This window comes from Cololabis saira, chromosome 18 (genome assembly GCF_033807715.1).
Source record: "Cololabis saira isolate AMF1-May2022 chromosome 18, fColSai1.1, whole genome shotgun sequence".
In the NCBI taxonomy this organism is placed as follows: Eukaryota; Metazoa; Chordata; class Actinopteri; order Beloniformes; family Belonidae; genus Cololabis; species Cololabis saira.
Genome location: NC_084604.1, coordinates 6,473,803 through 6,488,238, shown reverse-complemented (window position 1 = coordinate 6,488,238; position 14,436 = coordinate 6,473,803). Strand labels below are relative to the sequence as shown.

The window sequence follows — 14,436 nt, the reverse complement described above, 5'->3', positions numbered from 1 at the left end:
ACAAGAGAGGATCGGCTTAACTTTGGTTGGTGGGCGTGTTACAGTAATCCCTGGTTTTTCTCGGGGTTACGTTCCAAAAAGACCCGTGATAAGTGAAATCCGCCAAGTAGTAACCTTTTTTTTTTTTTTTTTTTTACAATTATTATACAAGGCTTCAAATTGTGGAGTTCAGCCCCACCGAGACCCGATTAATTGATTGGAGAAAATGAAAAATGATTATGAAAAAAAATGCAATAAGTACAGTAGGACAGATTGTGACTGGTGTGTATTTCCCTGCTCTTCTGATGCTGCTGCATCCTGACTCGCTCTGTATTTTTACCAGAGAAGAACATAGTTATGGGTCGTTGTTGTCGCTCTTTTTTCTTCTGGGTAAAAAGATTCTTCTAGCCCAGGGCTCGGCAACCCGCGGCTCCAGAGCCGCATGCAGCTCTTTAGGGCCGCCCTAGTGGCTCCTGGAGCTTTTTCAAAAATGTTTGACCCTTTTTCTCTTTTTTTCTTCTTCTTTTTTCCTTTTTTCCTCTTTTTTCTTCCTTTTTCCTTTCCTTTTTAATCTCGACATTTCAACTTTTTTCTCGCAATTTTGACTATTTCCTCGTCATTTAGACTTTTTTCTCAACATTTCAACTTTTTTCCTCGACATTTCGACTTTTTTCTCAAACTTGTACTCCAACATTAATCTTGACATTTCAACTTTTTTCTCAACATTGACTTTTTTTTCGTCATTTTGACCTTTTTCTCGTCATTTCGACTTTTTTCTCAACATTTAAACTTTTTTCTCGACATTTCGACTTTTTTTTCTCAAAATTGTACTTCAACATTAATCTTGACATTTCGACTTTTTTCTCAACATTTCGACTGGTCTAAACCGACATGCCACCATGGATTATATCTGAGGCCCCGTTTACACGGGGCAAAAACGGAGGCGTTTTCATGCGTTTTGGCCGTTCGTTTACACCAAAACGGAGGTCAAAGTCACCAAAAACGATCATTTCTGAAAACTCCGGCCAAAGTGGAGATTTTCAAAAACTCCGTCTTCACGTTTGCGTCTAAACAGACAAAACGGAGGAAAACGGAGATTTACGTCACATTATGCAACAGAAACGTCACCAGCAGCGTCATGAGTGCGACCTGTGTTTACAATTTGTTTGGCCACCGTCAATATTTTATTTTATTTTACCTGTTTTAAAATCTCTCAGACGCTCGTTCCGTCTTGGAAGTAAAGCCTGAATTATGGTCCCGCGTTAAATCGACGCAGAGCCTACGGCGTAGGGTACGCGGCGATGCGCCGTAGGCTACGCCGTCGATTTTACGCGGAACCATAAATCTGCCTTTATTCACCCGCCCGAGACTCGCCTTTTATTCGCCCCACCAACCGCCCGTGCGCTCTTAAAAGAAACTCCTAAAAGAACTCCTAGACAAGGCGGCAAGAAGAAAATAGAAGCAGGTCTAACGTCCGACCAAAGTGGGGAAAAAACGAACAAAATAACAGCGTGTGGTGACGCAATCAAACAGCGAACAGCTGGAGTGAGCGGCGTGTTCGTGGTGTTAAAGCAGCAAACATGTCATTACTGGGATGTGGGGGAAAAGCAGAGGACACGAGAAATGATCAAATAGGTACCAGATCTTGTTGGATCCGGCACAAATTAAGCCCTAATAAGATTAAGATAAGATGATGAGATGATAATTCTTATTATATCTTATTATTTTATCAGAACCTTCCAGCTCTTTGGCGATCTCCCTCCAGCAGCTGCCACTTTATTGAGGTTCTTGTATTGAAATGACTGTTTCCTACAGCGCTTTCAACTTTTTTTTCAACTTTCAACCGGCTTTCAAAGCGAGCGACAGGAAGAAAAGAAAATAGAAGCAGGGCGTGCGACAAAAGTCCAGCTCAAAACGGCGCCGCGTCGCTCGCAACCAGTGTAGACAGTGCAAATAAAAAATAAAGCTCGCTCGCATGCAGTGTGGACATGGTGTAACGCGGAACCATAAATCAGCCTTAACTGGAAGTTACACGTGTCATTTGTTGATGTTTTTCCAGGATTCTGATTGGCTGGCATGACGTTACCAGCGTTTTCATGCGAGTCCGTGTAAACGAGGATATTTTTGAAAACGGAGAGGGAAAAATATCCGTTTTTGTAAATACCCGGCTACGTGTAAACGTGGCCTGAGACTGTAATGAACGATTCATCAAAGGTCCCGTTCTTGAGCTGCTGCTGAAGCTCATTGGTCGTTCTCAGCTTGTTGCTAAGCAACCAACGTTATTGACACAGGAAGTGAAGAACCGGGGAGACTGTTTAGCCAATCAGAATGCAGAACACGATGCACAATGCAAATCCGTGAAGCAGCGATACGTGAAAGGTGAACCGCGTTATAGCCAGGGATTAATGTATTGGAAAAATTAATAACAGTTTAAAAGGATTATAAAAAAGAAAAAAGATCGGCTCGGACTAAAAAGTGTTCCCAATAATTTCCACCCAGGTTGGACTCACCACATCCAAAGGAGCGTGATCAATGTCCTCCAGGAGGATCCACTGGCCTTTGCAGACGGCCTGTGTGAGCGTCCCTGGCTGCCACACGAACTTCCCTGGAACGTCCGTACAGCGGTACATCCCCAGCAGCATCTGGGAGCGGAGAGACACATGTTTATCTCCTATTCAGCTTCAGACCATGCTGAATAGACACTTCAGTGACTTAGACCAGAAGAGCTGGACCAGGTCACCCCCCCAAAGATGATGCTGAGATGGTTTTCAACCACATGGTAGTTCTTTACACAGTAACCTGCACTTCTGCACATTTCCTGTCTATTCTGACCAAGTTGTGTGTATGTATATATATATATATGTCATATCCAAAAAGTGCATGTGTATATATGCATGTATATGTATGTGTGTATATATATATATATATATATATATATATATATATATATATATATATATTAGGGGTGTAACGATACACTAATCTCACGATACGGTACGATACACGATATTGAGGTCACGATAACGATACGATACATTATTTTTTTAACAACCTTGAATGAGGTAGTCATGAGGAAATTTTCTTTTATTTGAAAGACACAAAATACAAAATAATGCTGTGCATTTGCCCTATTGTTACAGTTTGTAATGCTTTATAACTGTACTTTACTTTATAAAGTAAATAAATACATACAATTTTACATCATAAAAAAGATTGATTCATGCTCAACTTATAAGGGTAAGAGGAGATTTATTTTTGTTAAGAAGGTTATTTTGGTAATTCAGGGTTCATTATTTTAGAAATATATTCTTTATATTCTATAAATCAGGGACTATAATGACACCAGTCAGTTTCTGTAGTGATTAGTATGTTTTAGATTGGGCGGAGTGATACAGCACTAGGTGCTGTGTTGATGTTCTAAAATCCTACGCTGTTGAGGGACATTAAAGTACACTGGAACTTAGCAGAAGTTGTCCCCGTGTTTATCCTACTCACCACCCCAAAAAGGTTTAATTTAATAAGGTAAGGCTTAACTCTACACCAGACTTACATAAGTAAAGGTTCAGACCTCAAAACGGGACCGCAAAACGGGACTATTTATTCTGAGCGGAGGAAGATTTTGGTCCGCGCGGTCCGGCCGCGGTCGTGGTCGGATGCGCGTTACTAGTCAACACAGTAGATTAATATTAATAACCCAATATCGCGATACACTCTGTCACCTCCACGACACGTATTGTGACATTTTTGTATCGCGAAATTTCGTGGCACGATATATTGTTACACCCCTAATATATATATATATATGTGTATGTTATATATAGATATCTTTTGTTTTTTAAATTTTGATTATAATGAAATAGAGTTTAGGGGGTAAGATTTAATACATTTTTACTTCTTCCTACTCCTTTTCGAGCATGTTCATTATGATGGATGCATGTTTTTTCTTATTTACATTTATGTATTATTGATTATTATTGTTTGGTTTTGTTTTCACTACTGTTTCATGTTCAAAATAAAATTTCAATTCTAAAAATTCAATTCAAATTCCAGATATCCCCATTAGCTTCCACACACATGGGAAGCTTTCCAGCTCTGAAAATGAGCAGAACTTTGCACCGCTAACGGATTCCCCGCACTGGAAACTCCCTGACTTGTTTCGGGGAGCTGCGAGATCGGCCTGTTAGGGCCAATCCCAATGTTCACCCTACTCACTACCACTAGCCCTCACTCACTACCACTAGCCCTAAAAATGAAGCCACTTGGGTAGGGGCCTTGTAATGTTCCCTAGGGATTGGGACACCACTTGCTACGTCACTGCGTGGTTTACGTTCGGGTACGTAAGCGGTTACTTTTTCAGGCGTAAAAGTAGGGTTGCAAAATTCCGGGAATTTTCAAAGTTGGAAACTTTCCATGGGAATTAACGGGAATATATGGGAATTAACGGGAATATATGGGAATTAACGGGAATAAATAAGAAATTTACAGAACTGAAGGTTGGCCCTTAACAGGGAACTTAAATATAGTTGGGGGAAATATATTGTAGCATAGTCTTGGCTAAAACAACCAGATTTAATGCAAGTACACTCCTCAATCACATGCACACAGAATATTGCTTACTGCAGGGCTATTGAGGCCACGCCCCCTACATGCACTGTGCATTCCTCCATCACATGCACAGGTGATTTCTTGAAGCCTGGAGGCCACACATTTGAGCTCAAAGCACAAGACTATTGAAGCCACACATTTGAGCCCACGGACTATATAAAGTCAAGTAAATTTTGATAATATTATGGGGTAAATATATTTGATCTATAATGGTATTAATGTTTAACTTGCATTACTTTTTGATTGGGTGGGGGAGTGGGGTGAGTTAGTATTTACTCAACATTCATGTTTTTGTTGTTCATTAAAATAATTGTTCATACAAGAATAAAAACTAAAGTTCTACTCAAATAAATCTGTTGAAATGTCATGTTTTTGTATTATCTTGCATGGATATCTGCTTATGACAAAATAAATATTTACATTTATGTTTGGATATGATACAGTTTGTTTAAATTACCCCCAATTTCCAGTTAATTCCCATAAATCCCCATAAATTCCCATAATTCCCATGGAAAGTTTCCAATTTGGAATATTTCCAAAATTCCCCAGCTTAACTTCCCATGGAAAGTTTCCGGAAAGTTTCCGGAAATTTACCGGAAATTTTCCACCCCTTTGCAACCCTACGTAAAAGTAACCGTTAAGATCCCCAACCTGGGCTCAAATAAATAACGCCTGTTAAGAAAATTTCTCCGATGTTTTCGGGGGATGAGAAGAGCCGCCGGCGATTTATGGTTCCGCGTTAAATCGACGCAGAGCCTACGGCGTAGGTTACGCGGCACCACGCACCGCACGGCGCGGCGTACCCTACGCCGTAAGCTCTGCGTTGGTGTAACGCGGAACCATAAATCAGCCTTTATTCTGGCGAGATTTGAAAAGACTTTGCAACAACGGGCAAACGAGTGATTATGTACATTCACTGAGTGAATATTATGAAAATAAAATATATATTTCTCGCTAGAAATGTAATCAAAACACATTTTCATGCAGAAACTAACTCAAAATATTGATTTTATTCAGTAAAAATGAGAAATGTCCGCCATGTTTGTTTGTTTGATTCAGTCTGCAAATGATGACGTAAAGCATTCTGGGAAATTTTCTCTGGCCCTCAGTCAGTGAGTCAGAATCTGAAATCCCTCGCTGTTAAGGGCTAGATTCATACACACTAGCCCTCGTTTAGGCCACTCCCCCTAGATGCAAAGAGGAATTGGGACACCACTACCCTCACGGGAACGCGCACAATTTAGGGGTAGAGCTGAAAAGTAGGACTAGGGGGGGATTGGGACTGGGCCTTGGTGTCTCACCTTGCTGTCGGTCTGATCCCCGAGCTGGACCTTGAAAAGCTCTGCAGCTTTTGTGTGTCCGGTGACGGCGGCCAGAAACTCCACCAGGGCGGTTTTCCCACAGCCGATGGGGCCCTCGAGCAGCACGGCCTTCTGGGCCGCCACGGCCAGAGCCAGCCTCCTCAGATTGTGGCAGGTGGAGCCTACGAGCACCAGGTCTGCCGGGTTCACCTGAACACAAACAACAGCGTTAGAGGCCGGAGCAAAACAGAGCAGCAACCGTGTTTCCATGACAACGACTGCATACCTGTTCGGTCTGTCTGGGAACTATTCTGGGCAGTACGACACCGCAAACTGCCACGACGTTGGGGGACAGGTCCTCCGACACCACCTGGCCCCTGGTGAACCTTTTCCCCGTGTCCTGGTGCCACTTCACTGAGCCCTGATTGGCCAACACCAGGGCTTTCTCTGCCTCCGCCTGCTGACTCTCCTCCACGGCTCTGAGGGGGAGAGAATCACGTACAGCTCCGTCACCACGGAGACGCTGAAGCTCCCATCGCTTGACAACATCACACTATCAAGCAACCCAATGAGTAATGACTGAATCTGACAAATATAGGTCGGCAACCCGCGGCTCTAGAGCCGCATGCGGCTCCTTAGCGCCGCCCTAGTGGCTCCTGGAGCTTTTTCTAAAAATTTTCACCTTTTTTTTCTTCTTTTTTCCCCTTTCTTTGCTTCTTTTCTCTTTTTTTCTTCCTTTTTAAATATAAACATTTCGACTTTTTTCTCGACATTTAAACTTTTTTCTCGACATTTTTCTCAACATTTCGACTTTTTTCTCGACATTTTTTTCAACATTTCGACTTTTTTCTCGACATTTCGATTTTTTTCTCAACATTTCGACTTTTTTCTTGAGATTGTACTTCAACATTAATCTCGACATTTAAACTTTTTTCTCGACATTTTTCTCAACATTTCGACTTTTTTCTCAACATTTCGACTTTTTTCTCGACATTTCGATTTTTTTCTCAACATTTCGACTTTTTTCTTGAGATGGTACTTCAACATTAATCTCGACATTTAAACTTTTTTCTCAACATTTTTCTCAACATTTCGACTTTTTTCTCGAGATTGTACTTCAACATTAATCTCGACATTTCGACTTTTTTCTTGACATTTCGACTTTTTTCTCAAAATTTTGACTATTTCGTCAACATTTTGACTTTTTTCTTGAGATTGTACTTCAACATTAATCTCGACATTTAAACTTTTTTCTTGACATTTTGACCTTTTTCTCGACATTTCGACTAATATGTAAGGCTTAAACAAGACTTTTCATTTTTTGCGGCTCCAGACATATTTGTTTTTTGGGTTTTTGGTCCAATATGGCTCTTTCAACATTTTGGGTTGCCGACCCCTGGTATAGGTCCTAAAATTAGCTCGCACATATGGAATACAGTTACTTAATGTTATCTCTTACACTTTCACTACTTTGACAAGTTGAAAAGGCTGATTTATACTGAATGAGGGAGTACAGTCACTTTAAACAGAAAGATCCTAGTCAGAACCGTTAAAGTGGCTTCACATTGGCAGGAAGACTAAATCATATTTTTCCTGATATTAAGACATGACTAAAAAATAAATGAAGCAAAAAACAAATACAGATGCATACTTAATTTTCATGCGAAGGATCTCGTCGTTTGTCAGCACCTTCCTCAGGAAGATGATCTTCTGATTATCAGTCATGTGAGAGACGAGTGCTAAGCACTGGGCGGTGAACCTGTGGACACAGGGAGGGAAGAATGAAGTCAAACAAGAGCAAAACAGCTGAAGACTGCACAAGGATGGCATGTTCTGTTAGATGTCAATGCTGGACTTGACAAATGAAAACAACATTCTTATCAATAGCCATCAAATGATGAGAAATCAAATAGTCAAATATCAAGACACATATCTGGTTTAACCCTTGTGCTGTCTTCAAGTCAAGGGGGGGAGGAAGGGAAAAGGGAGGGAGGAAGGAAGGAAGGAAGGAAGGAAGGAAGGAAGGAAGGAAGGAAGGAAGGAAGGAAGGAAGGAAGGAAGGAAGGAAGGAAGGAAGGAAGGAAGGAAGGAAGGAAGGAGAGAGCAGGAGGAGAAGAAGGAAGGAAGGAAGGAAGGAAGGAAGGAAGGAAGGAAGGAAGGAAGGAAGGAAGGAAGGAAGGAAGGAAGGAAGGAAGGAAGGAGAGAGCAGGAGGAAAGAAGGAAAGAAGGAAGGAAGGAAGGAAGGAAGGAAGGAAGGAAGGAAGGAAGGAAGGAAGGAAGGAAGGAGAGAGCAGGAGGAAAGAAGGAAGGAAGGAAGGAAGGAAGGAAGGAAGGAAGGAAGGAAGGAAGGAAGGAAGGAAGGAAGGAAGGAGAGAGCAGGAGGAAAGAAGGAAAGAAGGAAGGAAGGAAGGAAGGAAGGAAGGAAGGAAGGAAGGAAGGAGAGAGCAGGAGGAAAGAAGGAAAGAAGGAAGGAAGGAAGGAAGGAGAGAGCAGGAGGAAGGAAGGAAGGAAGGAAGGAAGGAAGGAGAGAGCAGGAGGAAAGAAGGAAGGAAGGAAGGAAGGAAGGAAGGAAGGAAGGAAGGAGAGAGCAGGAGGAAAGAAGGAAGGAAGGAAGGAAGGAAGGAAGGAAGGAAGGAAGGAAGGAAGGAAGGAAGGAAGGAAGGAAGGAAGGAAGGAAGGAAGGAAGGAAGGAAGAAAAGAAGGAAGGAAGGGAGAAAAGAAGGAAGGAAGGAAGGGAGGAAGGAAGGAAGGAAGGAAGGAAGGAAGGAAGGAAGGAAGGAAAAAGGGGAGAAAAGAAGGATGGAAGGAAAGAGGAAGGGAAAATGAAGGAGAGAGCAGGAGGAAAGAAGGAAGGAAGGGAAAAAAGAAGGGAAAAAAGAAGGAAGGAAAGACGGAAGGAAGGAAGGAAGGAAGGAAGGAAGGAAGGAAGGAAGGAAGGAAGGAAGGAAGGAAGGAAGGAAGGAAGGAAGGAAGGAAGGAAGGAAGGAAGAAAAAAAAGGAAGGGAGAAAAGAAGGATGGTAGGTAGGAAGGAAGGGAGAAGGAAGGAGAGAGCAGGAGGAAAGAAGGAAGGAAGGGAAAAAAGAAGGAAGGAAAGAAGGAAGGAAGGAAGGAAAGAAGGAAGGAAGGAAAGAAAGAAAGAAGGATGGAAGGAAGGAAGGTAGGAAGGAAGGAAAGAGGAAGGGAAAAGGAAGGAGAGAGCAGGAGGAAAGAAGGAAGGAAGGGAAAAAAGAAGGAAGGAAAGAAGGAAGGAAGGAAGGAAGGAAAGAAGGAAGGAAGGAAAGAAGGATGGAAGGAAGGAAGGTAGGAAGGAAGGAAAGAAGGAAGGAAGGAAAGAAGGTAGGAAGGAAGGAAAGGGGAAGGGAAAAGGAAGGAGAGAGCAGGAGGACAGAAGGAAGGAAGGGAAAAAAGAAGGAAGGAAAGAAGGAAGGAATGAAGGAAAGGAAGGAAGGAAGGAAATCAATTTTGACCACCAATGATAAAAAATCTCCTTGTCAATTATTATCCAACAAAAAAAACCTCCAGAAATGCAAGATGCTGAGGAGTTGAGTGCTCGACTGAAAACAATACATAATTACTAATATTATTATTATTTCAAAGTCAAAACTCTTCTTTTTTTTAATTCCCATGTGGTCAAGGAGTTGTTCCCCTCAATGCATATCCAACACTAAAGCAGCTACGTACCCTCGGACCATGACGTCACTGGTCTGCAGCTGGGACACGCAGGGACTCCAGTCCCACAGCATTCGATATTGGGCACAATCACTCTGCAGAAAACACAGCGCAGCGCCCATGAGGTCGCGCAGCTTCATCCTTCTGGGGCCATACTGGACGGCTGACGCCTCTTCACTTGTGAAGAAGAGCCTCTGGAACACGGGGGGCGCGTTGCTGAAGTACCGGGCAGCAAACCTGACGCAGAGAAGCAATGCAATTATTAGCAGGGGTTTGGAAATGAAAGCACAAGTTCCAATAGAGAGGGAATGACGCCACAGATGCGACTTCACAGCGGGTTACGTCCACTGAGTGTCAGAAAGACTGAGTGGCAGAAAGACTGAGTGGCAGAAAGACTGAGTGGCAGAAAGACTGAGTGGCAGAAAGACTGAGTGGCAGCGTAAACTTTCAGTTTGAGCAACTGGAAAACATCTAAAATGGGAAAGAGCTGTTGTGCGATCGACTGTACTCATAGATTTAGCAAGAAATCTGAGTTATCGTTTTACAGACTGACGAAAAATAAGCTTAAGAGAGACAAATGGGGGGGGGGGCACAGTGACGCAGCAGGTAGTGCAGCCGTCTCACAGCAGTTCGATTCCCGCCGGGGACGCTGTGGGTGCTGAAGTGCGTGTTAGTTCCCCCATGACTTCAGTGCCCACACCCTGGGTGGGGTTGGTGAAAGGATCTTTCTGTGTGGAGTTTGCATGTTCTCCCTGTGTTCCCCATGGTAGCTAATGTGAGCTACCCTCACAAAAACATGCACACAGTCCTGGGCTCTACTGCCCCCTCTGGCCAACCGGGGCACCAGATGGGGTGGGGAGGATCTGGCTGGAATAATGTGATCCTTCCACGCGCTACGTCCGGCCGGAGAAACCCCACCCTGTCTGGTGAAAAGAAGCTGCTGCTCACTCCTCAGGTTAAGGAGGAGACCTGAGCTCAGTGCAGGGCCCTCCCGGGGTTGGTAGAGGATGGCAATGCCCAGAACTGTCACTTAGGTAGGAGCACGGGGTGGTAAAAATGGGAAAAAAACCGGGATAAAAATATTAAAAAAAGAAAAAAAAAAAAAAAAAAAAAGGAGAGACAAATGGATCGCTGCAATTCTCAGAAACAACTGGATTCCAGGCACCGAAACGTGGATTTGCGGTTCCCATTTTGTATAAGGTATCGTGGCCAAATATTAATGTCCATGGACCACTGGTTCTTGGTAACTGTACCAAATATTAATGTCCATGGACCACTGGTTCTTGGGGTAACTGTACCAAATATTAATGTCCATGGACCACTGGTTCTTGGTAACTGTACCAAATATTAATGTCCATGGACCACTGGTTCTTGGTAACTGTACCAAATATTAATGTCCATGAACCACTGGTTCTTGGTAACTGTACCAAATATTAATGTCCATGGACCACTGGTTCTTGGTAACTGTACCAAATATTAATGTCCATGGACCACTGGTTCTTGGTAACTGTACCAAATATTAATGTCCATGGACCACTGGTTCTTGGTAACTGTACCAAATATTAATGTCCATGGACCACTGGTTCTTGGTAACTGTACCAAATATTAATGTCCATGGACCACTGGTTCTTGGTAACTGTACCAAATATTAATGTCCATGGACCACTGGTTCTTGGGGTAACTGTACGGTCACTGGCACGTCCAACTGATGCTAATTTAAGCCGATAATCTGCTGTTATCCCGTCTTCTCCACTAGTTGCAGCTGTTTTTGCCACTCAGTGTGAGTAAGGGGGCGTAGGGGGAAGTGACGTCAATGCATACCCTCTTTTGTGTGATAAGAAATGAGGGAAAATATGATAACCATCACAAAATTTGGAATTTTGTAGAGCATGAAAAAGAAAGAAAAAAAATCCCTTTTTGTGCATCATTGAAGTTCGTCATGTCTCTTCACAACGGTCGCTACATGGTTGGGACCACGGTGAACTTACGCGGGTGCGTCAGGGCTGATGCTGAGGAGTTTGCTGAGGGCCACGCACAGCCGCTCGTGAAGGTCGTGGTTAATCCTGCCTTCCACTTTCACCCTCTCAGCGTTCCGCTCCAGGAGATCCAGAACCAGCGGCCGCAGGTGTCGTGCCACCAGCAAAGTGTAATCCTTTTCTAAAAGAAGCTGAGCCAAACACTCCAGAATACATTGTCGGTCCTTCTGACTCCATATCTGAGGGAGGAAAAATGACAAACTTGAAAAAAAGAAGCCACTTCCCACTTCTGTGCTCTCTTGAAAACATTTAGAGCAGGGGTCCCCCACCCTGGTCCAGCAGGATTGAGATGTTCCCTGCTTTTACACATGACCACCTTCGCCTTAAAGAATAGAACTACTTCCATAATGCGTGTACAATGTATCAGGTGGTCTCAGGTTTGAATCCCAAATTAACTCAACTCATCCCAATCTCTGTTCCCCTGCACACACACAAAGCTAGACATAAACACCTTATTATAGGGAAAAAACTTATGGGAACAAGTGTGAGTGTTGTGTGTCGGGGAAACACAGATCTGGAACGAGTTGAATGATGAGCCTTAAAAAGTCACAGTCCATCTCCATATTCAAATGCCAGTTAAAGAAACAATTGTTAAGCTCATGTACACTTCGGGATCACAAAATGTTTCATGTTAAGTGTTTGTAATATGATATATTGTAATGTAAGTGGTAGTCTAGTATAATGTGCATGTTGTATTGTTAAGTGTGTATACTGGACTGTCTCAGAAAATTAGAATATTGTGATAAAGTTATATTTTCTGTAATGCAATTAAAAAAAAATGTCATACATTCTGGATTCATTACAAATCAACTGAAATATTGCAAGCCTTTTATTATTATTTTAATATAGCTGATTATGGCTTACAGTTTAAGATTAAGATTCCCAGAATCTTCAAATTGTTTTAGATAGGATATTTGAGTTTTCTTAAGCTGTAAGCCATGATCAGCAATATTAAAATAATAAAAGGCTTGAAATATTTCAGTTGATTTGTAATGAAATCAGAATGTATGACATTTTTGCATTACAGAAAATAAAGGACTTTATCACAATATTCTAATTTTCTGAGACAGTCCTGTAAATGTACACTTCGGGATCACAAAATGTTTCATGTTAAGTGTTTGTAATGTGATATATTGTAATGTAAGTGGTAGTCTAGTATAATGTGCATGTTGTATTGTTAAGTGTGTATACTGGACTGTCTCAGAAAATTAGAATATTGTGATAAAGTTCTTTATTTTCTGTAATGCAATTAAAAAAACAAAAATGTCATACATTCTGGATTCATTACAAATCAACTGAAATATTGCAAGCCTTTTATTATTTTAATATTGCTGATTATGGTTTACAGTTTGAGATTAAGATTCCCAGAATTTTTTTTTTTTTGAGATAGGATATTTGAGTTTTCTTAAGCTGTAAGCCATGATCAGCAATATTAAAATAATAAAAGGCTTGAAATATTTCAGTTGATTTGTAATGAATCCAGAATGTATGACATTTTTGCATTACAGAAAATAAAGAACTTTATCACAATATTCTAATTTTCTGCAACAGTCCTGTAAATGTACACTTTGGGATCACAAAATGTTTCATGTTAAGTGTTTGTAATGTGCATGTTGTATTGTTAAGTGTGTATATAAGTGCAAGTGTATGTATGTATTCCTGTCTACTGTATGTTAATTGGCTCCTACCATAAGCTTTTGATAGCTTCTCCAGGACACCAATTCACATGTGTGAGTGTGAATAAATCAAATCAAAATCAACCACCAATAATTAGAACCAGGAGTGTGATGGGATGCTGGATAGATGCTGTCTGGAGGAACCAGGGGTGGGATCCCCGCTTTACACCATATGGACGGGCCAACCAGTGGTAAATCCATTAATGAAAATCATCTCCCACTTGTATAGTGATCAGTGATGCCGATCATAGAAATAGTTTTCTCCATACCCATGTAAGCCCAGACAGGAGTATCTTACCTGTTTTGAGAGGTATTGGTTGAGGGGGTTGGGGCTCTGGCCAACGTGCCTGGAGATGGTGCTCAGAGATGACAGGCTCAGCTCTAAGTTCTCCATCTCAGAGACCAGGCGAGGCTCGTTACTGCCAAAAGGTAAGCTCGAAAAATGCGTGTTCAAATCCGATGCTGCTATTCAATAAAACTGTGGCATTCATAACGAACCGGTGCGTATGAAACGGCGTGACAACAGAGCCGCACGTTCCTCTCACTGGTGTTAGGATCCACATGTGAGCGAGGTGAGAGTGGTTCCGGGTCTTCCGGGTCGTTCCCGCCCCTTCCTGTCGCCTAGCCACCACGCGCTGCCTATTATTTTTATTTAATTTAATTTTTTTATTTTCATTTTTTAGAAAATGAAAGGACAACAACAGAATAAAATAAACAACAAAACACACACACATAAAAAACATTATACATTAACATGCCAATGCAGAGCGCGCAGAGCGACGTCGTCACACGGCGGCCATCTTGCCTCGGGGGAGCTCCCTCACTCATAACATTGTGTTTAATGGTGCATGTACTGCTTAAACAACCTTAACTTGCTCAATTTTCAACAGATTTTCAAACAGGTTGGTTTGTTATGAACGTTAGAGATGTAGTTATGACACTGCATACTTGTGAATAATTATAAACATTGACAAACGTACTTTTATATGAAATTAACAAGAAACAGATAGCTATGACATGGTAATTATATTAAATCAACATTTCAATAGTATTCTTAGTAATATTTATATTTACATTATAACATATATACATATATATATTATTACCTTATAACATGTATATATATATATATATATATATGTATTTATATTATGACATTATAACATGTT

At 41.6% G+C, this 14,436-nt stretch overlaps 1 protein-coding gene across 1 annotated transcript in view; it reads right to left on the bottom strand.

The window, feature by feature from the left end:
- The window catches only part of mdn1 (midasin AAA ATPase 1), a 133,672-nt gene extending 119,851 nt beyond the window's left edge, over positions 1 to 13,821 (bottom strand). Inside the window, exons 1-7 of the mRNA XM_061707359.1 lie at positions 13,566 to 13,821; positions 11,544 to 11,770; positions 9,568 to 9,792; positions 7,537 to 7,644; positions 6,172 to 6,364; positions 5,886 to 6,095; positions 2,490 to 2,621 (exon numbers count right to left, since the gene is read on the bottom strand). Of these exons, the coding sequence (XP_061563343.1) occupies positions 2,490 to 2,621; positions 5,886 to 6,095; positions 6,172 to 6,364; positions 7,537 to 7,644; positions 9,568 to 9,792; positions 11,544 to 11,770; positions 13,566 to 13,661 (1,191 nt within the window). The 5' untranslated portion in view covers positions 13,662 to 13,821. The remainder of the gene's footprint in view (positions 1 to 2,489; positions 2,622 to 5,885; positions 6,096 to 6,171; positions 6,365 to 7,536; positions 7,645 to 9,567; positions 9,793 to 11,543; positions 11,771 to 13,565) is intronic.
- Positions 13,822 to 14,436: the final 615 nt, after the last annotated feature.